At 41.1% G+C, this 27,104-nt stretch overlaps 2 protein-coding genes across 7 annotated transcripts; both read right to left on the bottom strand.

Annotated features, from left to right (window-relative positions):
- Positions 1-23: 23 nt before the first annotated feature.
- Positions 24-8,836, bottom strand: LOC115177071 (sialic acid-binding Ig-like lectin 9). Of its 4 annotated transcripts, none has more exons than XM_029737555.1 (9): positions 8,738-8,836; positions 5,012-5,163; positions 4,446-4,805; positions 4,018-4,338; positions 3,664-3,927; positions 3,196-3,327; positions 2,934-3,060; positions 2,632-2,713; positions 24-2,478 (listed from the first exon to the last, which is right to left on the bottom strand). In XM_029737555.1, the coding sequence occupies exons 2-9, from the start codon at positions 5,070-5,072 to the stop codon at positions 2,056-2,058; spliced, it is 1,770 nt and encodes a 589-aa protein (XP_029593415.1). In that variant the 5' UTR covers positions 5,073-5,163; positions 8,738-8,836; the 3' UTR covers positions 24-2,055. The 4 variants fall into 4 exon arrangements, with proteins under 4 accessions (XP_029593415.1, XP_029593417.1, XP_029593416.1 ...); XM_029737557.1 differs by having other exon boundaries at positions 3,817-3,927; XM_029737556.1 differs by having other exon boundaries at positions 4,446-4,796.
- Positions 8,837-19,175: 10,339 nt separating this feature from the next.
- LOC115177070 (sialic acid-binding Ig-like lectin 5) lies at positions 19,176-26,275 on the bottom strand. 3 transcript variants are annotated; one of them, XM_029737553.1, is made up of 9 exons: positions 25,731-26,275; positions 23,427-23,578; positions 22,876-23,244; positions 22,307-22,627; positions 21,801-22,058; positions 21,386-21,679; positions 21,080-21,203; positions 20,784-20,865; positions 19,176-20,630 (listed from the first exon to the last, which is right to left on the bottom strand). In XM_029737553.1, the coding sequence occupies exons 2-9, from the start codon at positions 23,485-23,487 to the stop codon at positions 20,244-20,246; spliced, it is 1,896 nt and encodes a 631-aa protein (XP_029593413.1). In that variant the 5' UTR covers positions 23,488-23,578; positions 25,731-26,275; the 3' UTR covers positions 19,176-20,243. The 3 variants fall into 3 exon arrangements, with proteins under 3 accessions (XP_029593413.1, XP_029593412.1, XP_029593414.1); XM_029737552.1 differs by having other exon boundaries at positions 22,876-23,253; positions 25,731-26,271; XM_029737554.1 differs by lacking the exon at positions 22,876-23,244 and having other exon boundaries at positions 25,731-26,272.
- Positions 26,276-27,104: the final 829 nt, after the last annotated feature.

The raw sequence follows: 27,104 nt of genomic DNA, 5'->3' as shown, positions 1-27,104 counted from the left end.
TGATCAATTCAATTGACAGTTGATTGGCTGTTATGTCCACACAGTTTAATACTGAGGTATTTATTAGTCTCTGAATAGAAGGCAAGAACAAACACTGACATACAGTGCAGCCCTCGAGGACCTGGAACACAATCCCTTACTGCTTAATCAATTCGGGATAAGTGGGAACACAATAAAACAGTTTCTTTACACAATTAATCAGATTTAATGTATTTAACTTCTTTTTTTTTTTACAGAATTGGTCAAATGACAGTATTGGATAGTGGTAAGTGTTGTGTAAACAAACACACAATCTCCTCTCCAAGTAACCGTCTGGTCTACAGTACTAATCTATGCTACTGCCTATGCCTTACCTTTGACCTGGATGAAAAACCTAAGGGCAGACCTTAGTATGGAAATACATCCTTATCCAATGATCAATAGCAGATATATCCTCAATACAAGCGAAGTATGCTGACTGTGTCTGCTAGATCTATTTACAGGCTCTGTACTGTGAGTGGAACATTCTAATCCTGTAATCCCATCCTTAATCCAGTATGAGTGTGAGCACATACAGTACACACGACAGAGTCCATGATGCTCACACTGACAATTGGCAGGTGACGTAATCTCTAAATGAACAGTTAAAAGCAAAGGGACATCTTAATTTTCTTTTCATCCAAACCTGAGGAATAACACAGGTGTTTGTACGTGGGTTTGTTCGGTAGCTCAGTGACAGGTACAGTACAAAAGAAACAACCACCACAACAAAACCAGATTTACAATGTGAAAGGGAGTGTCCATTTCTTGCTACTGTGACTCACACACACACCTCTTGGTGTTTTTTTGTTCAGAGGAAACCATGTGAGAAACCTCTGAGAGTTTCAGGGTTAATTTTAAACATCTGCCTTCCAATCAGAGCCTGTTGTTCTGTCTTCACTTACACCAGCAGATGGTTGAGATCACCTTAAATCAGTTTCCTTTTCTGATAAATGAGTATTATGATAAAAGCTCAAACTGAGAATGGGTTTAGAAGTGGGCTTGTAAATGATGCGGCTTTGCGGTTGTCATGTCAAATGGAGTGTCTCTATCTAGTGGTTGTTTGTAGGATATTAATATTTTTTACATTTTTATTTAATTTAAATGCAACCTTTATTTAACTAGGCAAGTCAGTTAAGAACAACTTCTTATTTACAATGATCGTGAACATATACATCTTGATTATGTCAACATGGAATACATGGTGAAGGAACTGGATTAGTTCTATAGAAAACATCTACTGTTCTCTGCAGTCATACCACCTGTGTAATCACTGTCGAATACAATTTGTGGAGATAATAATAGACATCCAACTTCTGACACCATGTATTACAGAGGAGGCTGGTGGGATGAGCTATAGGAGGACAGGCTCGTTTTAACGGCTGGAATGGAATTCATGGAACAGAGTCATACATGTGGTTGCCATATGTTTGATACAGTTTCAAGTATTCCATTCCAGCCATTACAATGAACCTGTCCTCCTTTAGCACCTACCACCAGCCTCCACTGATGTAATAATACGTAGACGGGACACCATAGTGTTAGCTTTAGGAACGTCTTTACCCAGATAAAACCGTATATTGATACAGAGCATTATGGGTACTGTAGTACATCATGCTACAAGACAGTTAAAACATAATTTAGAAATTCTTTGAACAAATTTCAGATAGCAAACAACTAAAATACACACAAACATCAAAAGTAAGGTAGTGCCTCAATATATAGGGTTAGGGTTAAATCAAAATGCAAAAACATGAAGGAACAGAGGAGAAAAAACGAGATGGTTTGACCTCCCTGCTTCTCCAAACCACGTCTTTGTCAGTCCTTCCATGGTGACAGAAAAACAGAATTATTACAAAACTAACATTACATTAGACAAGGCTGAAAAATAAAGAATTACCAAAACTATTACCTACAGTAGTTTCAGTTAAACAAAGTCTCTATCATCATAAAACGTCCAATCTGGAATATGAGAAAATACCGCAGTGCTGTATATTAGAAGCCATAGTACTGTGCGCTGTCTCCCACGTTGCTGTGTCACTCTTCACCCATAATAGCCTTGACGTTGGAGTAAAGTGCTGTATCCTCATCTGTCTCTCGTAATGGCTTATCGTTCTCTTTCTCCTCGTCCTTCCCTATGATCTCCTCCCCTTCTTCCCATTCCACCTCCTCCATTACACCACTCCCCTCTCCACCATCTTCTTCCTCCTCATTCTTCTTCTCTCGTTTGATTTCGGCGTAGTCTGTCTCTGTGGTGGTGGTCTTCTTCTCTGCCTCCTCAGGAGTCTTCTTCTTCAGCAGGGAGTAGTTGATTCTGGCGTAGTCCACATCATTTGGTTCTTCCCCTGTGGTAGATTTTCCCGCGGCTCCACTGGTCTGGGGCCCTCTGATTTCTGCTCCCTCCCTCAGCACCAACTGCAGAGGGGTCTGTTCACACCCCACAGCCTGTCCTGCATCCGTCTATGGAGTAGATGACAGAAAGTACTGTGTTAGGAGTCTTTTGTTAGCTTGGTGGTCCCAGATATGTTTATGGTGTCTTATCAACTCATATTGGCATGCCAATGCTAACTGAATGTTGGCAGAGCTGAATAAAGAAAGTAACTGGTACTGCACCTGCTGGTCTTCACATGTCACCATCTCCAGGTTCATGAAAGGGCTTTTGGAGTCTGAGTCCTTTGCGATCTTTTCTTTGCGTCTAAGGAAAAGAGTACAAATGAAATGTCTCAATAACTGTATTTTGGAGGGGTTAACAAGCACTTCCATTACAATATGGTGCAAGGCATTGGCACTTTTGACAATAAATCTGTTGTTCTTGATAATAAATATAAATACATCAGTAAGACAATCTGCAGTTGAGTTTTAAAATAACATATTCAGTGAATAGTAACTTTACATCAGTAATAGAATGCATGTACCTTTTACATTTCCCATTCAAACACAGGAAGATACAACAGATGGTGGCTGAGAGGGCTGCACCAACCACAAATGCAGTAATCACTTTTAGGTCCGACAGCATAGCCATGATGTCTTTAGACAAATCCTCTATAAAGAGAACAACACGTTGGATTTTAGAAGTGGCTCACAACTTTTCTCAATCCAAGCGTGCAAATCCTCTATGTTGCATTGATATTGGGAAGCTGTGGCTCTCTAACAAAGTATATTAACTTATATCTTTACCTTCTTGCTTTTCTTGTTTTTTTATTTGGGTGACTTGCAGCTTCTCTCTCACTCTGCCCGCTTCATTTCTGCTGACACACTCCACAGTGGTGTTGGTATGGCTTCTGACAGGCAGGCTGATGGTGCTGTTCACTGAGAACACAACAATGATGTAGTAAAACTGTACTCTTTAGTGTTAAGCCATCTTATGAAGGGTAAGGGAACTCCCTGAGTTACACACACACACACACACACACACACACACACACACACACACACACACACACACACACACACACACACACACACACACACACACACACACACACACACACACACACACACACACACACACACACACACACACACACACACACACACACACACACACACAGGTCATGAGAGGGGAGATAAATCATAGGCAATTTAAAGGTAACAGCATGTCACAAGCCATTTTCAATCCGTTTGTACAGTGCTTCTTGTACTCACACATCACAGTGACAACAGTGGAAGCTGTCAGAGATCTCTTGTGGTGTTGAGCTGTACACACATACTCCCCAGCATGTTCTCTTGTCATGTTAGAGATGATGAGTGTGGCCAGTCCAGAGTTATTCTGTTCCAAAGCTGTTGTCCCGTTCTTACCCCAGGTGATGTTAGATGATGATGGTGGGTAGCTGTCAACACTGCAGGTCAGATTCAGGGTATCACCCTCTCTCACTGTGTTACAACCAGAGATCGTGGGTTTCTTCACATCTAGAAAACAAAGAACAGTACATACAAATCATGTTCATGAAATAGAAGTGTTGCAGCACAACGGGAGGTCAGATAATGTGCACTACCTACGTGCCACATTCATTGTCAGTGTCTTCTTAGTGGTGATGCTGCCATTGAAGGTCACCAGACATGTGACGTTGGTGCCGTGATGCTTAGCTGAGGGGGTGAAGGTCAACGTTGAGAAGTGGGTTGTTGTATCGATGGTCAGGTCCTCTCTCATCTGTATGGTGGTGTTGTCTCTGAGCTCAGTGATGTTGTCTCCTGTTCCTCTCCATGTCCATGTGATGTTAGGAGGAGTTCCAGAGCAGATCCCCGGGGCGGTGCAGGTCAGAGTGGCTGATTCTCCCTCTGTCAGAGCAGGAGTCAACACTGAGGGCTTCTGGGTCAGAGCTGGACACAGGAAATACAAACTCAGAAGTGAATTTAACATCTGTGTACCAGACATCAGAGAAACAGAATCAGATGTACCGGTATGTTAGAGTCAGTGTACATAATACCTGTCACTGTGATATTCATTTTCTGTGCATGTGTAAATGGTCGTAACATTCCGCATTGATACTCTCCAGCATCATTCTCTCTGATGTCGTTGATGATCACACTGCAGTTCCCCTTTCTCAAGTCAGTCTCCAGTAGAGACACTCTCTGTTTATAAGCCTCATGAGCTTTAGAGAGATTTTTGGAGTGGAAAATTATGTTTTTATCTTTAGAACATTTTAACCGTATTGCAGTGGTAGACTCTATGTTATCAGGGGGATTGAAAGTACATGAAATAAGAGCACATAGTCCCTTCTCTGCTGTTATTTCTGCTGGACTGAAGGTGATGTTCCAGGGTGATGCTGTTGGTGGTGCTGCCAGTTATGATAGAGGGAAATGAATACAGTCATGAGTAATACAGAAAGCACTTGGATACTACTTCACTTGTACTGAACATTTTTGATGATACAGAATCAGTTTAGATTAAAATGGGTTTTAATTACCATACTGTACCAATACGATTACCACATCTATACATCTACTAAAGATTTCAATATTAACAATACTTTAATGATGAAGGGAACCCTACTTTGACATGTTGCTCTCTCTGTCAGAGAGAAGAGTAGAGCTGCCCAGATGAGGACCCACATCCTGCCTCCACTGCCTCGATTAATCAACCACAACACCAGGGTCTGTCCTCTTTCACCTCTTTCTCTGGTCCCCTTGTCTGTGTCCACAGGACTGGAGCACAGAAAGAGAATAACACAGAATAACACAGAATAACATGATAAATAGTGTTATACAAGCAGTGAACATTTGAAATTCACTCTCACCTTTGATGCATGAAACAAGCTTTCTGGACATTTTGATAAAGAGGGAGGGGGAGGGCTTAAGCACGGACCTAAACAGGAAGCCGACGGACAGGAATTCTTTGTTACCCGGAGACAGCTTCCACCCTTAGACCCCTAAAAAAAGCCTCCCCATCAGCCAATACAGTCGCATACGCAGGATTTGTAGTACACAGAGTGACAATGACAAGCAAGCCGACTGGCTGGATGAGCATTTCAGACAGCGAGGTTACCCAGCTGGATGGCTGCATGACACAGGGGAACATTATAAAAATATGGCCCTTGATGACTCCCTCATGCCAAAACCTCCCCACACTCCTGACCAACGCGTTCAATGCTTTCTTCAATACTCCCCACTTGGTAAACAGTTTGACCACATCCTTAAAAAACCCTGGCACATCTTGAGCACTGATCCACAACTGGAAAAGAGGTTAAAGAACCTCCGCGGGTAGTCTTCAGAGGCGCCCCCAACATCAGTCAAATGGTGGTGAGGTCTGATCTTCCACTGGTGCCACGTAACATCTTCCTAGACAATGTGCCGGACGGCAAATACAGATGTGGTCGATGTACCCAGTGTAACTTTACAAACAAATGCACAATGTTCAGTCACCCTATCACGGGCAAGGCCATCAAGATTAAGGACATCATTACGCGTTCCACAAAAAATGTGATATACCTGATCAAGTGTATTTGTGGTCTATGCTATGCAGGAAAAAATGAAACGCGCTCTGAAACATGAATAGCAGAACACAGGTGTAATATTTTTTACCTTTTTTTTGTCATTTAGCAGACACTCTTATCCAGAGCGACTTACAGTAGTGAATGCATACATTTCATACAATTTTTTCTGTGCTGGCCCCCCGTGGGAATCAAACCCACAACCCTGGCATTGCAAACACCATGCTCTACCAACTGAGCTACAGGGAAGGCTGATATCAGGACCCTTGACCAGAGAAACCCTTTGGCAGCACATTTCATGGTTGCCCGTCACAACATTAGCTCTCTGTGATACATTGGTATCGAACATGTTAAGACTCATGGGGGGGTACTGATAATCTATTATTGAGAAGAGAATTGTATTGGAATCACCGTTTGTCCACCACGTCTCCTAAAGGTCTGAACCAAGAGTTTGATATAAGAACATTTCTTACATACTGTATGTCCCTTTGATTTGTCTTGGCTTCCAGGTCTCCTAGTTGGTCATTTTGTACATACTGTATATATTAGATTCTGTAACTACTATATCTCCCCATCTCATTGATATCAAATTGCTCGTAATAGTCATATGGGCAGGTATTCCAAACGTTTTCAACAATCTTTTTACTACTGTTGCCATTATTTTTAACTTGAATCCATTTGTATGTATATAATCCTTTATGACCATATGTACCTCTGAGATGAATTCTGATTGCTTGGGCAACATGTTTTATTGTTTCCACGCCCAACATGCGTCACGTGCATAATGGTCATGTGAGATGGAATGTGTATATTTTGGGAAGTGAGTACTCAGTTTGTTTGACCTGACGAAGATCTGTTTCGGATCTAAATGTTGTTAATAAAGCAGTGAATTGGGAGCTTCAACCTCGTGTGGACCTTCTTGTTCTTTAGTATGATATAATCTACACATCCCACTGCCAGCTGTGTAAGGAGAAGACATAGTCATTCATAACATCTGACGTGAACGTTTCATGACACGTTTAGGATTGTCACAACCTTCTTACCTCGTTTTTATCAACTGTAATTTAATGCATGGAGAGATGTCAAACTCCTAGTCGTGCTTTATTATCCTGTTATGGATAGGGGGCAGTATTTTCACGCCCGGATAAAAAACGTACCCGATTTAATCTGATTATTACTCCTGCCCAGAAACTAGAATATGCATATAATTAGCTTTGGATAGAAAACACTCCAAAGTTTCTAAAACTGTTTGAATGGTGTCTGTGAGTATAACAGAATTCATTTGGCAGGCCAAAACCTGAGAAGATTCTGTACAGGAAGTACCCTGTCTGACCATTTCTTGGCCTTCTTGATTATCTCTATCCAAAACAGGGGATCTCTGCTGTTACGTGACACTTCCTACAGCTCCCATGGGCTCTCAGAAGGCGGCAAAAAGCTGAATCGTGGCTTTGCAGGCCCTGGCTGAAAAACATTAGCGCGTTTGGATAGTGGCCGGTCAGAGTACTATGAGACTGAGGCTCGTGCACGAGTCGACTCCATGTTTACTTTCTCTCTCTTTGAACGAAAACAACCACTCCCGGTCGGAATATTATCGCTTTTTTACGAGAAAAATGGCAGAAAAATTGATTTTAAACAGCGGTTGACATGCTTCGAAGTATGGTAATGGAATATTTAGAATTATTTTGTCACGAAACGCGTCGGGCGCGTAACCCTTCGTCACCCTTGGATAGTGTCTTGAACGCACGAACAAAACGCCGCTATTTGGATATAACTATGGATTATTTTGAACCAAACCAACATTTGTTATTGAAGTAGCAGTCCTGGGAGTGCATTCTGACGAAGAACACCAAAGGTAATCAAACTTTTCTAATAGTAAATCGGAGTTTGGTGAGGGTCAAACTTGGTGGGTGTCAAAATAGCTAGCCGTGATGGCTGGGCTATCTACTCAGAATATTGCAAAATGTGCTTTCACTGAAAAGCTATTTTAAAATCGGACACCTCGATTGCACAAAGGAGTTCTGTATCTATAATTCTTAAAATAATTGTTATGTTTTTTGTGAACGTTTATCGTGAGTAATTTAGTAAATTCACCGGAAGTGTTCGGTGGGAATGCTAGTTCTGAACGTCACATGCTAATGTAAAAAGCTGGTTTTTGATATAAATATGAACTTGATTGAACAAAACATGCATGTATTGTATAACATAATGTCCTAGGCGTGTCATCTGATGAAGATCATCAAAGGTTAGTGCTGCATTTAGCTGTGGTTTTGTTTTTTGTGACTTTATACGCTAGCTTGAAAAATGGGTGTCTGATTATTTCTGGCTGGGTACTCTGCTGACATAATCTAATGTTTTGCTTTCGCTGTAAAGCCTTTTTGAAATCGGACAGTGTGGTTAGATAAAGGAGAGTCTTGTCTTTAAAATGGTGTAAAATAGTCATATGTTTGAAAAATTGAAGTTTTGGGTTTTTTGAGGAATTTGTAATTCGCGCCACGCCTATCATTGGATATTGGAGCAGGTGTTCCGCTAGCGGAACGTCTAGATGTAAGTTAAACCATCATTGTCTGGAATTTATTTTGAAACCACATGGTAACAGAGTAATTACATACTTTTTAAGTCACATGGGGACTCATTGTAACAAACAAAGTGCCAATTGTTTCTACCAAGGACTAAGGAGTTACTTGTTTTGTTAAATAATTAAGTCATGTCCAGAGTTGTCAATTTTTTCCAAGCACTTTAAAAAAATACATATTTGCCATGCAAAGAATAAGACTGAATCAGCACATTACCTCTCTGTATGCTCTCTCTTCTTGTTGACTGTGTGCCCTGTGTGAGTCTCTGATGAGTGTGAACTGTCACTTCATGTCCCCAGTCTGTTACTCCTCCCTCTAACCTGGTGCTGCATCCAGGAAGTCCCTCCTTACTGCATACTGGCCCAGCCATACTGTACTGTATATAGACCATAATCAACCCAAACCCATCAACCAACCCATAAATCCATACCGATCAACCAACACTACAATCCCCGTAGCTTATATATTCAGATAAATTATGAAGTAAAACTATAATTTGTAACTTATTCAAAACCAGTAATAGTGTCATTTTGTGTAGTTGTACAGCAAATGTGCATGTAGTCATAAATCAACATAATTGACCACTACTGTACATACAGAGATCTAACTGCAATTCCTCTGAAAACAGTATTACTGTAACATCCATTATGCCCCCATGTTTTGGAGCAGCAGGTAGCCTAGTGGTTAGAGTGTTGGGCCAGTCACCAAAAGGTTGCTGGATCAAATCCCTAAGCAGACAAGGTCTGTAGTTCTGCCCCTGAACAAGCCAGTTAACCCACTGTTCCCTGGTAGGCCATCATTGTGAATAAGAATTTGTTCTTAATTGACTTGCCTAGGTAAAAGAATAAAATGATGCCTTGGTCTTCAGCTCATGATGTGTTTACTTTAAGATCTGATAGTTAGCCTTACTGAGTTTGACCACAGTATTTACAACACTGTCGGCCTCAGTTAAGTTTCTCTTCACATTTTAAGACTTTGTTTAAGTGCCCCCAACCTTACTATATTTATATAGGTGGGGTTTTACTTCTCCCAAATAATTACATTTGAACTATAATCCCTAAAATACAGTATGTGTTGCTGCTATTAGAAAAAAAGTATGTTCAGATTAGAACATGACTGATGCCTCAACATGGACATTTATTGTGGTATATTTTCTTTGAAATATGGCTAAGTTAACTGGATATTCCTTGTCTTTGGATGTTCTGAATGTCTGATGGCCTGGTGACTAAATCTTTAAACGTCTTCCAACCAGTGGTGGCCGCTGATAGTCTAAATACCCAAGTTCATCCCATCTACAGAAAAGCCATCTTTCTTCGATTCCAAGCTAAAATAAATGAAGAAAACAACAGAAAATGTTTTGTTCGAAAATCTGTTTTCTCAATACATCTCCTAAACAGTAAGGTAGAAATACCCTCCAATTACAGTTCTCAATTACTTTATTAACAGTTATCCTCACGCCACCTCTCCATTGTTTACAGTACTACTGTACATCACACAAATGTGTTTTTAACCATTTAACTTGCCAATAGTTGCAACTGCAGTATCCGAATCAGGCCGGGATTCAATCCGTGCCACAACGCCTCTTTTAATAGTTTTGGTAAATGCTTTATTTTACAGCCCTGTGTCAGCTGGTACTGTATGTGCCTGGTGGTTGTACATTTTCAATACGATTATTTACTTGTACAATGAGGCAAGTTTGGAAGGTATTTTTGTAATGTTTTTTAAGGAAGTGTAATTTTACTTTTGCAATGTTTCTGGTTTTTCACAATGGTGAAAGACTGACAAAGATGTGGTTTGGAAAAGTAGAGGTCAAATCATTTCTCTTTTTTTGTTGCATTTCAATTGCAAAACTTTCAAGTGGACAAAACCATTCATCTTGAGACGACAGGGGTGTACATTACTAATCACTGAAAATATGAAAGTAGCCAATGGATCATGATACTTTCTAGTTTTAAAAAAGCAGGGGTACAAAACATACACTACTGGTCAAAAGTTTTAGAACACCTACTCATTACAGGGTTTTTATAAATGTTTTACTATTTTGTATAATGCAGAATAATAGTGAAGAAATCAAAACTATGAAATAACACATATGGAGTCATGTAGTAACCAAAAAAAGTCTTAAACAAATCAAAATGTATTTTATATTTGAGATTCTACAAATAGCTACTGTGAGGGAAAAAAAAGTATTTGATCCCCTGCAAATCAATTTATAACATTTTTGACATGCGTTTTTCTGGATTTCTTTGTCTCTCACTGTTCAAATAAACCTACCATTAAAATTATAGACTGATCATTTCTTTGTCAGTGGGCAAACGTACAAAATCAGCAGGGGATAAAATATTTTTTTCCCTCACTGTACCCTTTGCCTTTATGATAGCTTTGCACACGCTTGGCATTCTCTCAACCAGCTTCACCTGGAATGCTTTCCCAAAAGTTCTGAAGGAGTTCCCACATATACTGAGCTGCTTTTGGCTTCACTCTGTGGTCCGACTCATCCCAAAACATCTCAATTTTAATAAAGTCGGGGGATTGTGGCGGCCAGGTCATCTGATGCACTGTTTGCTACATTGCTCCTGCGCAGCCACTGTTTTGGTTCAGTGCATTAAAAGGCTTTGCATGGTCAATCTGGCATCTCCTGCGATATGGCCTCTGCAGAAGTCAGGGCATTTAAAGTGCATTCGGAATTTATTCAGACCCCTTGACTCTTTCCACATTTAGTTACGTTAAAGCTGTACTCAAAAATGGATTAAATAAAACAAGTCCTCATCAATCTACACAGAATACCCAATAATAACAAAGCCAAAACTGTTTTTTAGAAATGTTTGCAAATGTAAAAAAATGAAAACAGAAATACCTCGTTTACTTAGGTATTCAGACCCTTTGCTATGAGACTCGAAATTGAGCTCAGGTGCATCCTGTTTCCATTGATCATTCTTAAGATGTTTCTGCAAGTTCATTGGAGTCCACCTGTGGTAAATTAAATTGATCAGACATGATTTGGAAAGGCACACACCTGTCTATATAAGTTCCCACAGTAGACGGTGCATGTGAGAGCAACAACCAAGCCATGAGGTTGAAGGAATTGTCCGTAGAGCTCCGATACAAGATTATGTCGAGGCACAGATCTGGGGAAGGGTACCAAAACATTTCTGCAGCATTGAAGGTCCCCAAGAACACAGTAGCCTCTGTCATTCTTAAATGGAAGAAGTTTGGAACCACCAAGACCTCTTCCTAGAGCTGGTCGCCCAGCCAAAACGGGGGAGAAGGACCTTTGTCAGGGAGGTGACCAAGAACCCGATGGTCACTCTGACAGAGCTCCAGAGTTCCTCTGTGGAGATGGGAGAACCTTCCAGAAGGACAACCATCTCTGTAGCACTCCACCAATCAGGCCTTTATGGTAAAATGTCCAGATGGAAGCCACTCCTCAGTAAAAGGCACATGACCTGCTAGCTTGGAGTTTGCCAAAAGGCACCTAAAGGACTCTCACACCATCAGAAACAACATTCTCTGGTCTGATGAAACCAAGATTGAACTCTTTGGCCTGAATGTCAAGTGGCACTTCTGGAGGAAACCTGACACTATCCCTACGGTAAAGCATGGTGGTAGCAGCATCATGCTGTGGGGATGTTTTTCAGTGACAGGGACTGGGAAACTAGTCATAATTGAGGGAAAGATGAACGGAGAGAAGTACAGAGATCCTTGACGAAAACCTGCTCCCGAGAGCTCATGACCTCAGACTGTGGCGAAGGTTCACCTTCCAATAGGACAACGACCCTAAGCACACAGCCAAGACAATGCAAGAGTGGCTTCGGGACAAGTCTCTAAATGTCCTTGAGTGGTTTTGCCAGAGGCCGGATATGAACCCGTTCGAAAATCTCTGGTGAGACCTGATAATAGCTGTGCAGTGATGCACCCCATCCAACCTGACAGAGCTTGAGAGGATCTGCAGAGAAGAATGGAAGAAACTCCCTAACTACAGGTGTGCCAAGCTTGTAGAGTCATATCCAAAAAGACTTGAGGCTGTAATCACTGCCAAAGGTGCTTCAACAAAGTAGTGAGTAAAGGGTCAAAATACTTACAGCTGAAGTCGGAAGTTTACATACACCTTAGCCAAATACATTTAAACTCAGTTTTTCACAATTCCTGACATTTAATCCTAGTAAAGATTCCCTGTCTTAGGTCAGTTAGGATCACCACTTTATTTTAAGAATGTGAAATGTCACAATAATAGCAGAGATAATGATTTATTTCAGCTTTTATTTCTTTCATCAAATTCCCAGTGGGTCAGAAGTGTACATACACTCAATTAGTATTTGTAGCATTGCCTTAAAATTGTTTAACTTGGGTCAAACCTTTCGGGTAGCCTTCCACAAGCTTCCAACAATAAGTTGGGTGAATTTTGGCCCATTCCTCCTGACAGAGCTGGTGTAACTGAGTCAGGTTTGTAGGCCTCCTTGCTTGCACACACTTTTTCAGTTCTGCCCACAAATGTTCTATAGGATGGAGGTCAGGGCTTTGTGATGGCCACTCCAATACCTTGACTTTGTTGTCCTTAAGCCATTTTGCCACAACTTTGGAAGTATGCTTGGGGTCATTGTTCATTTGGAAGGACCCATTTGAGACCAAGCTTTAACTTCCTGACTGATGTCTTGAGATGTTGCTTCAATATAACCACATAATTGTCCTGCCTCATGATGCCATCTATTTTGTGACGTGCACCAGTCCCTCCTGCAGCAAAGCACAACCCCAACATGATGCTGCCACCGACGTGCTTCACGGTTGGGATGGTGTTTTTCGGCTTGCAAGCCTCCCCCTTTTTCCTCCAAACATAACGACGGTCATTTCAGTTCTATCTTTGTTTCATCAGACCAGAGGACATTTCTCCAAAAAGTACGATCTTTGTCCCCATGTGCAGTTGCAAACCGTATTATGGCTTTTTGATGGAGGTTTTGGAGTAGTGGCTTCTTCCTTGCTGAGAGGTCTTTCAGGTTATGTCGATATAGGACTCATTTTACTGTGTATATAGATACTTTTGTACCTGTTTCCTCCAGCATCTTCACAAGGTCCTTTGCTGCAAAGTACGTTCATCTCTAGGAGACAGAACGCGTCTCCTTCCTGAGCGGTATGACGGCTGCTTGGGTCCATGGTGTTTATACTTGCCTACAATTGTTTGTACAGATGAACGTGGTACCTTCAGGCGTTTGGAAATTGCCCCCAAGAGTGAACCAGACTTGTGGAGGTCTACAATATTTTTCTGAGGTCTTGGCTGATTTATTTTTATTTCCCCATGATGCTAAGGAAAGAGGCACTGAGTTTGAAGGAAGGCCTCGAAATACATCCACAGGTACACCTCCAATTGACTCAAATGATGTCAATCAGCCTATCAGAAGCTTCTAAAGCCATGACATCATTTTCTTGAACATTGCAAGCTGTTTAAAGGCACAGGCAACTTAGTGTATGTAAACTTCTGACCCACTGGAATTGTGATACAGTGAATTATAAATGAAATAATCTGTCTGTAAACAATTTTTGAAAAAATTACTTGTGTCGTGCACAAAGTAGATTCCTAACCGACTTGCCGAAACTATAATTTGTTAACAAGAAATTTGTGGAATGGTTGAAAAATGAGTTTTAATGACTCCAACATAAGTGTATGTAAACTTCCGACTTCAACTGTATGTAAATGTGATATTTCCGATTTTTATGTAATACATTTGCATTTCTAAAAATCTCTTTTTGCTTTGTCATTATGGGGTAATGTCTGTAGATGGATGGGGGGGAAAAATAACAATTGAATCCATATTAGAATAAGGCTGTAATGTAACAAAATGTGGAAAAAGTCAAGGGGTCTGAATACTTTCCGAATGCACTGTATACTTCTTGCATAGCTGTTGTGATGGAAGTTGTCAAGGAAGTGAGTTTGTGTTTATTTTGGACATCCTGCCCCTCCCGCCCCCTCCTAGCGTCCACCAATCATGTCAATGCGGAGCTATATGGAGCCCTCCACATTGTTACAAAACTGAGGAGGTGCACGGCTTTGCGATATGGAGCTACATTTGGCCGCTGCATGCCTTCGGGGGCTCCACAATTGCGTCATACCCTCCATATGGCGCCTCCGACCACATTTTCAGATCAAGCACAAATTTGCTTTTAGAAAGCACTAGTTTCATCACTGGTGTTTAAAAGGAAAAGGCACCTGCAAAGGAAAATTGCTTATCTATTTTGTTGTGCTGTTACATTTGTTTCGTTGTTTCATGTTCGATGCACTCAAGGTGTTGTTACATATTATTTGAGAGGCATTCACCACAAGAAATGTTGTCATGTCACTTTGCCTGATTTAAATACTGTATATGAAATATTTATTCTCCCCAGGCTGTTTACAGGCATTTGACACCATTCTGCATTTTATCACCTATTTTTCCCAACATCAATCAGTTCAATTACATGTTAAAATGTGTTCATTAAGTTGCAAAAGTCACAGTCCTGGCTGAGCCCGTATGTGAGCTCACCGTGGCCGCTTTGCGGTTACAATGTAGCCAAGCTGTCTGTATGTGCCTATCAAATAAAATAAAATGTTATTGGTCACATAGACATATTAAGCAGATGTTATTGCGGGTGTAGCGAAATGCTTGTGTTCCTAGTTACAACAGTTCAATAGTATATAGCAATTCACAAGAATACACACATATAAAAGTTAAAGAAGGGAATTAAGAAATATATAAATACTAGGACTAACAATGTCGGAGTGGCATTGACTAAATACAGTAGAATAGAATACAGTATATACATATGAGATGAGTAAAGTAGTATGTAAAGATTTACCAAAGTGACTAGTGTTCCATTATTTAAAGTGGCCAGTGATTCCAAGTCTATGTATATAGTGCAGCAGCCTCTAAGGTGCAGGGTTGAGTAGCCGGTTGGTACCCAGCTTGTGATGGCTATTTAAACCTCTAGGGGCTAGGGGGCAGTATTTTCACGGCCGGAGGAAAAACGTACCCAATTTAAACAGGTTACTACTCTGGCCCAGAAAATAGAATATGCATATTATATTCTAAAACTGTTTGAATGGTGTCTGTAAGTATAACAAGACTCATATGGCAGGCATAAACCTGAGAAAAATGTAACCAGATAGTGGAAGAAATGAGAATTGTAGTTCTTCTTTTGAATCCCTTGAGAAACTACAGCGACATAGGGTTTACGTTGCACTTCCTAAGGCTTCCATTGGCTGTCAACAATATTTAGAAACTGGTTTCATCCGGCTCCTGTTACCGGGCAGAAAATTGTGGCTCAGTCAATCAGTGGCCAGTCTGAGGACAGGTGTCTCGTGACACGCTTGCACGCGAGCTTGCTGTTCGTTCTTTTTCTTCTGGGATGAATGCCTATTGTCCAGTTGGAAAATTATCACAATTTAACGTAAAAAAATACCCTAAAGATTGATTGTAAACATCGTTTGACATGTTTCTACAAATGGTAATGGAACTTTTTAACTTTTCGTCTATGGATTTGCGCCCACGCCTCATGGCATTGTAATAGTGTTCTGGATGGGCCAACAAAACGGAGGTATTTGGACATAAATGATGGACTTTGCAGAACAAATTAACATTTCTTGTGGAAGTGGGAGTCCTTCCGAGTGCATTCCGCCAAAGACCAGCAAAGGTAAGAAAATATTTCGAACATATTTTAGAGATTTGTCGATGCCGTGGTTGTAGGCTAACTGTATAGCTTAGCATTGAAGGCTAAGTTCTGTACTCAGAATATTGAACAATGTGCTTTCTCCGTAAAGTTATTTTGAAATGTGACAAAGCGGTTGCATAAAGGAGTAGATTATCTATAATTGTGCCATGAACCCACTCAAGTGACGCACCCCTCCCATGGACGGCATGGAAGAACACCAGTAAGTCAGTGACTCAGCCTTGCCCTTTGACCTGGAAGCTTACATGGGGCTAGTCAAGTTCCTGCGGTACAACATAGTGGTCATGGTGTTCACTCAGTCTCAGGCCAACAGCGTGGTGGTGTTCCTCTCTGCAGAGGGATATGGTGTACTTTGCCCTGCTGGCCTTTGTGGTGGCTAATTTCTGCATTACCAAATGAGGAGAGTTACAAACTTCACACACCAGTCAGAGTTATACTTAAACTACATCTTTAATAATAAGAGCTTTGCATTAGCAATGACTTTCAATGACGCACCATTTCTAATGAACCATTGAAAGTGACAACACAAAAGTACAAAGATCTTTTACAGCCAAGATACACCCCTCTCAACCTACATGATTGTACCCATTTAGTCATTGGAAAATAGACTTAAAGCAGCCTACCCTTAGTAAAAGGCAATGCCCTCTCCTTCTTCACATTGGTCCAAATTACAAATATGGCTAAGGACTATAAACTCCATCATAATTATCAATTTCACGAATGACCTTGAAATCAGTATAACAAATGACCTTAAATTCATTATCCAAATGGCTTTCCAATGAGGGTGATCAAGCCACAATGAAAAGTCATGATACGGGTCATAAGTCATACAAACCCTTCAAAGAAGTGTTTCTTACTATATTAGACAAATTAAAGAAAAAACGTCAAACATTTCCTACGTGTTGTATCCCAGGTTCCCAGAACATTTCATCCTCCTCAAGGCCCTGCCCACTCTCTCCCCAGCTCTGCTGGTCACCCAGAAGAAGGACACTTTCAAGGCCCTGGTGTGGGTGGTCGCCTCGCTCTTTGGAGGGGTGTCAGCCATCCCTGTGCCCCTTGTGGCCTAGTATGGTGGATGCCAGCGTGGGTGTGAGGGTTCTCACCAAGAAATAAAGGAGAGCCACACACTCTAGGAGCTTAGATACAAAAATGTAATGTCCAATGTTTGGACAGACAAGCTGTCTTCATCAGGGTATAATGACAAACACTGCGGGATGACTCATTTATATAGTGTCAAAAGACACACAGGTGTCTGTAATCATGGCCGGGTGTGGTCATGTTTCCTTCAAAAACCCCCAAACAGGGAAACAGATTCCAATCAAAGGTGTTACCACGTGCTCCACTAAGGCAGTTATTCATCTTATAACTTGTCCTGTGTTAAATTATGTGGGTAAAATAAAAGTACGAATTAAAAGTACGTATCTCAGAGCATCGTAGCACCATTAGATGCTAAAACTCGACTTACCCAGTTGCGGCCCACTTTTTGGAAGCAAACCACTCGATTTCTTCTCTACGTTATATTGGCATTGAACATGTCACCCTCCCTAGGAGAGGGGGTGACCTTGATAATTTATTGTTAAAACGAGAGGCTGCCTGGATCTTTAATTTAAAGACCCTTGCTCCCTTCGGTCTCAACGTAGACTTTGTTCTGAAGCCATTCTTGCGATTATTGTGATTTTGCTATTGTAAATGTTTGTAGGCTTATGTAGCCAAGTTGTATCTATGATCGTACGCTATCCATTTATGTTTTTTGTATGCTATTTTGATATATGAGAATTAACCAATGATATCAGGCCACACCCGGCCATGATTACAGACACCTGTGTGTCTTTTGACACTATATAAATGAGTCATCACGCAGTGTTTGTCATTATACCCTGATGAAGACAGCTTGTCTGTCGAAACGTTGGACATTACATTTTTGCATCTGAGCTCCTAGAGTGTGCGACTCTCCTTAATTTTTTTAAGTGTTCTACTCCGCTAGCCAGCACCTCGCCTAAATAGGTGTGCGTTTCTTTCGCCTCTAGAGGATTCTCACCAAGACCAGGGCCTTGCTCTGTTTGGAGGACGAGTCCTTGGAGCTGTTGGCAGGGAAACACGGCATGGAACCTATTTCATGAACATGATTAACTGTGTATGCACTTTGTTTTCTAGATGTGAAGAAACTTCTCACGTCACCCCGCTCCTCCGCTCTCTCCACTGGCTTCCAGTTGAAGCTCGCATCCGCTACAAGACCATGGTGCTTGCCTACGGAGCTGTGAGGGGAACGGCACCTCCATACCTTCAGGCTCTGATCAGGCCCTACACCCAAACAAGGGCACTGCGTTCATCCACCTCTGGCCTGCTGGCCCCCCTACCTCTGAGGAAGAACGGTTCCCGCTCAGCCCAGTCCAAACTGTTCGCTGCTCTGGCACCCCAATGGTGGAACAAGCTCCCTCACGACGCCAGGACAGCGGAGTCAATCACCACCTGCCGGAGACACCTGAAACCCCACCTCTTTAAGGAATACCTGGGATAGGATAAAGTAATCCTTCTAACCCCCCCCCCCCTTAAAAGATTTAGATGCACTATTGTAAAGTGGTTGTTCCACTGCATATCATAAGGTGAATGCACCAATTTGTAAGTCGCTCTGGATAAGAGCGTCTGCTAAACGACTTAAATGTAAATGTAAACCCACGATCTCTGGTTGTAACACAGTGAGAGAGGGTGATACCCTGAATCTGACCTGCAGTGATGACAGCTACCCACCATCATCATCTAACATCACCTGGAGTAAGAATGTGTAGAATTGCAGGAAATTTGCTGTAAACTGCTAATTATTCTCTCCGCCCTATGGCAAAATAAGTAAAATAGCATGAAATGAGTTATAAAATTGCAAAATCTTCTCTGAACCCCTTGGCAGAATGTGTATATTTGAAGCATTTCTCTAAGTCCCATAGCAAAATGTGTAGAATAATACTTTTTTTTTAGGTCAAGAGTGAGGCCCTAAAATGTTGTGCTCGCAAGGTAGGGGAAACAACATGTTGCTTAGGGCCCCCAAAAGGCTACCGCCAGCTCTTACTACATGTGTGGGTATGGATGTTGTTAAGCAGACCCGCGAGCCACTGCTGCCCCTCTGATGAGTTCAGATTTTTTGTGGCCCCCACCCCCATCAAAGTTGCCCATTCCTGATTTATACCATTGGTAGCCTGTAATTATTGTTGAATGACATTTGTGGAGATGGTAGGTTGGAAATAGCAAAAAAGAAATACACCATTTATACATGCTTTGAACAGATTTCAGAGAACAAACAAATGAAAAAAGTGAGGTAGTGCCTCAATATAAAATAATGAACACCTATAAATAGAAAAATATTCTCAGATACTGGTGAGCTGACAATGTCACAAACGATACACACGCTTCAATGGGGCAGAAGGCCGTGTGTTGTCGTGATTCTGATTGGCCAGATAGCTACAGTAGCAACAATGACACAAAGATGCCATCTGGGGAATCGTAGGTGGCTCGTTTCAGCTAGTTTAATCTCGTTCTTGATACCATGTCTTATTTTGACTGATGTCACGTCTATGTTAATATGTAAAATGTGCTGGCTAGCTAACCAACAACTGTAATAATGTATTTGTATTTTCAATAAACATTGGAGAAGAAATATACTTTACATGTTGTCAACAATCTAAGTCAACCTGTCTCTACCTTTCCAAACCACATCTTTGTCAGTCCTTCCTCATGGTGACAAAACAGAATTATTACAGAAGTCAAATGACACTTCCTTGAAAAACATTACCAAAACTTGCTTCTATGTACAACTAGAAAATATTCTTATTGAAATTGTACAACCACCAAGAACTTACAGTACCAGCTGACACAGGGCTGTAAAATAAAGCATTTACCAAAACTATCATTACACTAGTTTCAGTTGAACAAAAGTCCCAGTATCATCATAAAACTCCATCTGGATTCAGAAAATGATATAAGAACCCATGGCTAATACTGCATGCTATCCCCCATGTTTCTAGAGAAAATTGCTTTGTCACTCACCACCACCCATAATAGCCTTGACATTGGAGTAAAGCTCTGTATCCTCATATGTCTCTGCTGCTGGCTTACCGTTGTCTTTCTCCTCATCCTTCCCCATATTCACACCACTTCCCTCTCCATCTTCATCCCCTTCTTTCTTCTCTCTTTTGATTTTGGCGTAGTCTGACTCTGTGGTAGTGGTCTTCTTCTCTGCCTCCTCAGGAGTCTTCTTCTTCAGCAGGGAGTAGTTGATTCTGGCATAGTCCACATCATTTGGTTCTTCCCTTGTGGCAGATTTTCCCGCGGCTCCACTGGTCTGGGGCCCTCTGATTTCTGCTCCCTCCCTCGGCACCACCTGCAGAGGGGTCTGTTCACACCCCACAGCCTGTCCTGCATCCGTCTATGGAGTAGATGACAGAAAGTACTGTGTTAGGAGTCTTTTGTTAGCTTGGTGGTCCCAGATATGTTTATGGTGTCTTATCAACTCATATTGGCATGCCAATGCTAACTAAATGTTGATAAAGCTGAATAAAGAAAGTAACTGGTACTGCACCTGTTGGTCTTCACATGTCACCATCTCCAGGTTCATGAAAGGGCTTTTGGAGTCTGAGTCCTTTGGGATCCTCTCTTTTTGTCTAAGGGAAATATTATGAATTACATTTCACAATAACTATATTTTGGAGGGGTTAGCTGGGACGTCCATTACAATATGGTGCAAGGCTTGGCATTTTTGACAATATATCTGATTCTCATGATAGTATATATGAATTTCTAAAGACAATCTGCAATTGATTTTAAAAACAACACTCAGTTAACACTAACTGTACATCAGTAATATAATGCATTTACCTTTTACATTTCCCTTTCAAACACAGGAAGATACAACAGATGGTGGCTGAGAGGGCTGCACCAACCACAAATGCAGTAATCACTTTTAGGTCCAACAGCATAGCTATAATGCCTTCCCATTCCTCTAAAAAGAGAACAACAACTCTGTATGGGAAGTGGCTCACATTACTTCCTATTCTCTGGAAGAAAATTTACTAATTTTCCAAATCCAAGCCTACATGTACAGTACATACACAATATTGCGAACATTGGATGGGATTGGGAAGCTGTGACTCTCTAACCAAGTAACTTGACCTATATATTTACCTCTTTGCTTTTCTTGGCTCTTATTTTGCGTGACCTGCAGCTTCTCTCTCACTACACCCACAACATTTCTGCTGACACACTCCACAGTGGTGTTGTTGTGGTTTCCAACAGGCAGGCTGATGGTGCTGTTCACTGAGGAACCCAACACTGATGTAGTGGGGCTGCACCTCTCTGTGCTGAGCTCCAGCAGTGGCCACTCTATGAGGGGTAAGGGAACCCCCTGACTGACACACACACAGGTCATGACCTCTGCCTGGTCCACACACCCAGAGCCAGGAAGAATCACGGGAAGGTCTGGAAAAAGACAGTGAAGAGAGAGATATCAGTGATAGATTGATGCTAAAAACATGCCAGAGTACTTCCAGATCATAAAATATGACATGAGTTTGTATATCTCAGTCTAGTTTGTACTTACACATCACAGTGACAACAGTGGAAGCTGTCATAGTCCTGTTCAGGTGTTGAACTGTACACACATACTCCCCAGCATGTTCTCTTGTCACATTGGAGATGGTGAGAGCGGCATTTTCAGTGTAATTCTGAAGTGGGGCACTTGTCCCGTTCTTACTCCAAGTGATGTCAGATGGAGGGTAACTGTCAACACTGCAGGTCAGATCCAGGATACCATCCTCCTTCACCATTTTATTTCCAGTTATTTGGGGGTCTTTCACATCTTTAAGTGCAAAGAGTTTCTAATTGTACAGATTTATTGTTACACATACACTAAATTCAGACTATGTTGGTTGAGGGACTAATAACAATGGATCATGTTTTAAAAAAGGGAAAAAGTCAAAGCCATGACATAACTGTAGGTGGAGCCTTCATATTGTATCATTTGCTTATTATCAAGGTTATTCCTAGGTTTCAAAGATTCTCTGGAATAAGGTGTTTAATGTAAAATGTAGGATAGGTGGTACTCACATGTTACATTCAAAGTTACTGTCTCTTCAATTTGATATTTTTTCTGGAAGGTTACTTGACACGTAACCATCATGTTGTGGTGTTCAGCTGAGGGGGTAAAGGTCAAAGTTGAGAAGTGGGTTGTTGTATCGATGGTCAGGTCCTCTCTCATCTGTATGGTGGTGTTGTCTCTGAGCTCAGTGATGTTGTCTCCTGTTCCTCTCCATGTCCATGTGATGTGAGGAGGAGTTCCAGAGCAGATCCCCGGGGCGGTGCAGGTCAGTGCAGCTGGTTCTCCCTCTGTCAGAGGAGGAGTCAACACTGAGGGCTTCTGGGTCAGAGCTGGAGACAGGAAATACAACCACAGAAGTGAGTTTTACACCTGTGTACAAAACAGCAGTGACACATAATCAGCCGTAGGAGAGCAGCATGCATGTGATGACTCTGAATGGGAGTTTTCCCAGTAATGTCCTCTTATGATAGAACTTTATAATAAGGGAGACCTGAGGGGGAACTTGAACTGTATGTGCTGTATACAATCAACTACAATAATAAGTTGTCACTGTAACTGGTAATAATAGTCATAGTACCGCTCACTGTGATTTTCACATTCTTCAAGTATGTATATGAACCTGGCAGTCTGAATTGATACTCTCCAGCATCATTCTCTCTGATGTCGTTGATGATCACACTACAGTTCTTCTTTGTCAGATCAGTCTCCAGTAGAGACACTCTCTGTTTAAAACCCTCCTGAGCTTTAGAGGGAGTTTCAGAGTGGAAAATGATGTTTCTATCCTGATCACATCTGTCATTTGTATGGCACTTGAACCATATTGCAGCGGTAGGCTTGATGTTATCAGGGTGAGTGAAAGTACATGAAATAACAGCACATAGTCCGTTCTCTGCTGTTATTTCTGCTGGACTGAAGATGATGTTCCAGGGTGATGCTGTTGGTGGTGCTGCCAGTTCTGATGGAGGGAAATGAATACAGTCATGAGTAATACAGAAAGCACTTCACTTGTTCCTAACATTTGTGATGATACAGAATCTGTTGAGGTTAAAATGTGTTAACAAATCTATACCACTAGGCCTACTAATGATTTCAATATTAACAATACTTTAATGATGAAAGGAATCCTACTTTGACATGTTGCTCTCTCTGTCAGAGAGAAGAGTAGAGCTGCCCAGATGAGGACCCACATCCTGCCTCCACTGCCTTGATGAATCAATCACAGTACCGGGGTCTCTTTCCTCTTTCTCTTATTGTCACAATCTCTGTCTGTGTCTACTGGTCTGGAGCACAAGTGTGAAATGGAATATGAAATGGTGTTGTGATAATAACAACATATAGCAATACACATCCGATATTAATGTTTCATTACATCTTTATGAGTGCTACAGTGTCATTCATAACAACCTTCTTAGCATGTTTATTCAACTAAGACCTATTTTGCTGTAATGCCTAGAGAGTATGTCAAAGAAAAATGTATGGTCACAGTTCCTATGAGCGCCTTCTTCATAATGCATTCCAAGCACATTTATAACTCCTTATGAGTGACTCCTTATAAAACATTATAATGCCCAACATAAGCGTTAATAATTGCTCCAAAATATCTTTAACTGCATTCATAAAACTTTATGCATAAGCTACAGTTGAAGTCGGAAGTTTACATACACTTAGGTTGGAGTCATTAAAACTCGTTTTTCAACCACTCCACAGATTTCTTGTTAAGAAACTATAGTTTTGGCAAGTCGGTTAGGACATCTAGTTTGTGCATGACACAAGTAATCTTTCCAACAATTGTTTACAGACAGATTATTTAACTTAATCACAATTCCACTGGGGCAGAAGTTTACATACACTAAGTTGACTGTGCCTTTAAACAGCTTGGAACATTCCAGATAATAATGTCATGGCTTTAGAAGTTTCTGATAGGATAATTGACATCATTTGAGTCAATTGGAGGTGTACCTGTGGATGTATTTCAAGGCCTACCTTCAAACTCAGTGCCTCATTGCTTGACATCATGGGAAAATGTAAAAGAAATCAGCCAAGACCTCCAAAAGTCTGGTTCATCCTTGGGAGCAATTTCCAAACGCCTGAAGGTACCACGTTCATCTGTACAAACAATAGTACGCAAGTATAAACACCATGGGACCACGCAGCTGTCATACCGCTCAGGAAGGAGACGCGTTCTGTCTCCTAGAGATGAATGTACTTTGGTGCAAAAAGTGCAAATCAATCACAGAACAACAGCAAAGGACCTTGTGAAGATGCTGGAGGAAACAGGTACAAAAGTATCTATATCCACAGTAAAACAAGTTCTACATTGACATAACCTGAAAGGCTGCCGTTGCTCCAAGGAAGAAGCCACTGCTCCAAAACCGCCATAAAAACAGCCAGACTACGGTTTGAAACCGCACATGGGGACAAAGATTGTACTTTTTGGAGAAATGTCCTCTGGTCTGATGAAACAAAAATAGAACTGTTTGGCCATAATGACCATCGTTATGTTTGGAGGAAAAAGGGGGAGGCTTGCAAGCTGAAGAATACCATCCCAACCGTGAAGCCCGTCGGTGGCAGCATCATGTTGTGGGGGTTCTTTGCTGCAGGAGGGACTGGTGCACCTCACCAAATAGATGGCTTCATGAGGAAGGAAAATTATGTGGTTATATTGAAGCAACATCTCAAGACATCAGTCAGGAAGTTAAAGCTTGGTCGCAAATGGGTCTTCCAAATGAACAATGACCCCAAGCATACTTCCAAAGTTGTGGCAAAATGGCTTAAGGACAACAAAGTCAAGGTATTGGAGTGGCCATCACAAAGCCCTGACCTCAATTCTATAGAACATTTGTGGGCAGAACTGAAAAAGTGTGTGCAAGCAAGGAGGCCTACAAACCTGACTCAGTTACACCAGCTCTGTCAGGAGGAATGGGCCAAAATTCACCCAACGTATTGTGGGAAGCTTGTGGAAGGCTACACGAAACGTTTGACCCAAGTTAAACAATTTAAAGGCCATGCTACCAAATACTAATTGAGCGTTTGTAAACTTCTGACCCACTGGGAATGTGATGAAAGAAATAAAAGCTGAAATAAATCATTCTCTCTGCTATTATTGTGACATTTCACATTCTTAAAATAAAGTGGTGATCCTAACTGACCTAAGACAGGGGATTTTTACTAGGATTAAATGTCAGGAATTGTGAAAAACTGAGTTTAAATGTATTTGGCTAAGGTCTGTGTAAACGTCCGACTTCAACTGTATATAAAGCCTTATGAAGCAATGTGTTGTAATGCCCTACATTATCAATATAACATTACCATTACATTAAGTAGTCATAATCAAGTTTTAACAGTCATTCAATGTAACGAAACAAAAATATATAATGGTTCAATAGCTTGTCTTTCAATCCATGCAGAAAGTCAGACTGAATCTCACATTACCTCTCTGTGTGCTCTCTCCTCCTGTTGATCAGGAGCCTTGTGTGTCTCTGATGGGTGTGAACTGTCACTTCATGTCCCCAGTCTGTTGCTCTCTCTAACCTGGTGCTGCAATCCAGGAAGTCCCTCTGTACAGTATACCGCCCAGCCATACTGTGTATAGACCATGATCAACCAACCTGGTTAACATTCAAGTCATTTAGCAGACACTCTTATCCAGAGCAACTTACAGTAGTGAGTCAACGCAGTAGTCAGTTTTGTACTTTTTCCTGTATTGGTCCCCCGTGGGAATCAAACCCACAACCCTGGCATTGCAAGCACAATACTCTACCAACTGAGCCACAGACTGCAATCCCAACAAACACTGCAATACCCATGCCTTTTATATTTTCATGCAGTTTTATTTTAATATAAGAAAGATTTACACAATAAAATGTGTACATATTTCAAGACTGGCTGTTTGTAACAAGTACATGTGAATAATATGGAAAATGCCTTGCATTGGATAGAGATACGCTTGCAATATTCTCTCTTTTCTTACCCCTCTGTGGTCTAATAGATTAAGTCATTTCCCCAATATGCAAGATCCGCTGTTAAAAACACATTCGCCGACATATTCTTAATTAACTCACAAGCATGCTGAATACATTTATTATGAGCGACAGGTAGCCTAGAGTTTAAAAGCATTGAGGCAGTAACTGAAAAGTTGCTGGTTTGATTAACCAAGCAGCCAAAGTGGAAAAATCTGCAAAATAGGGTTTAATGCAGAAGGCAGATTTTGGTTGAATGCATTCAGTTCCGCAACTGATTATGTATTGCGTTCATTATTAATGTTAGAGGCACACAAGTCATAAACAGCGCAATGCATTGCGAAGAGCTGCTGGCAAAACGCACTAAAGTGCTGTTTGAATGAATGCTTACGAGCCTGCTGGTGCCTACCACCGCTCAGTCAGACTGCTCTATCAAATATCAAATCATAGATTTAATTATAACATAATAACACACAGAAATACGAGCCTTAGGTCATTAATATGGTCGAATCCGGAAACTATCATCTCGAAAACAAAACGTTTTTTTCTTTCAGTGAAATACGGAACCGGGTGGCATCCCTAAGTCTAAATATTTCTGTTACATTGCACAATCTTCAATGGTATGTCATAATTACATAAAATTCTGGCAAATTACTTTGCAACGAGCCAGGCAATGAACGCAAGTTAGTGACACAATTTCATGTTAGCAGGCAATATTAACCAAATATGCAGGTTTAAAAATATATACTTGTGTATTGATTTTAAAGAAAGGCATTGATGTTTATGGTTAGGTACATTGGTGCAACGACAGTGCTTTTTCCAAACTCTCCACCATGGCCAAGACCAA

The sequence above is a fragment of the Salmo trutta genome, chromosome 37, assembly GCF_901001165.1.
Source record: "Salmo trutta chromosome 37, fSalTru1.1, whole genome shotgun sequence".
In the NCBI taxonomy this organism is placed as follows: domain Eukaryota; kingdom Metazoa; phylum Chordata; class Actinopteri; order Salmoniformes; family Salmonidae; genus Salmo; species Salmo trutta.
Note: the sequence above shows the minus strand (reverse complement) of the source record. Positions and strands in the feature narration are given on the sequence as shown.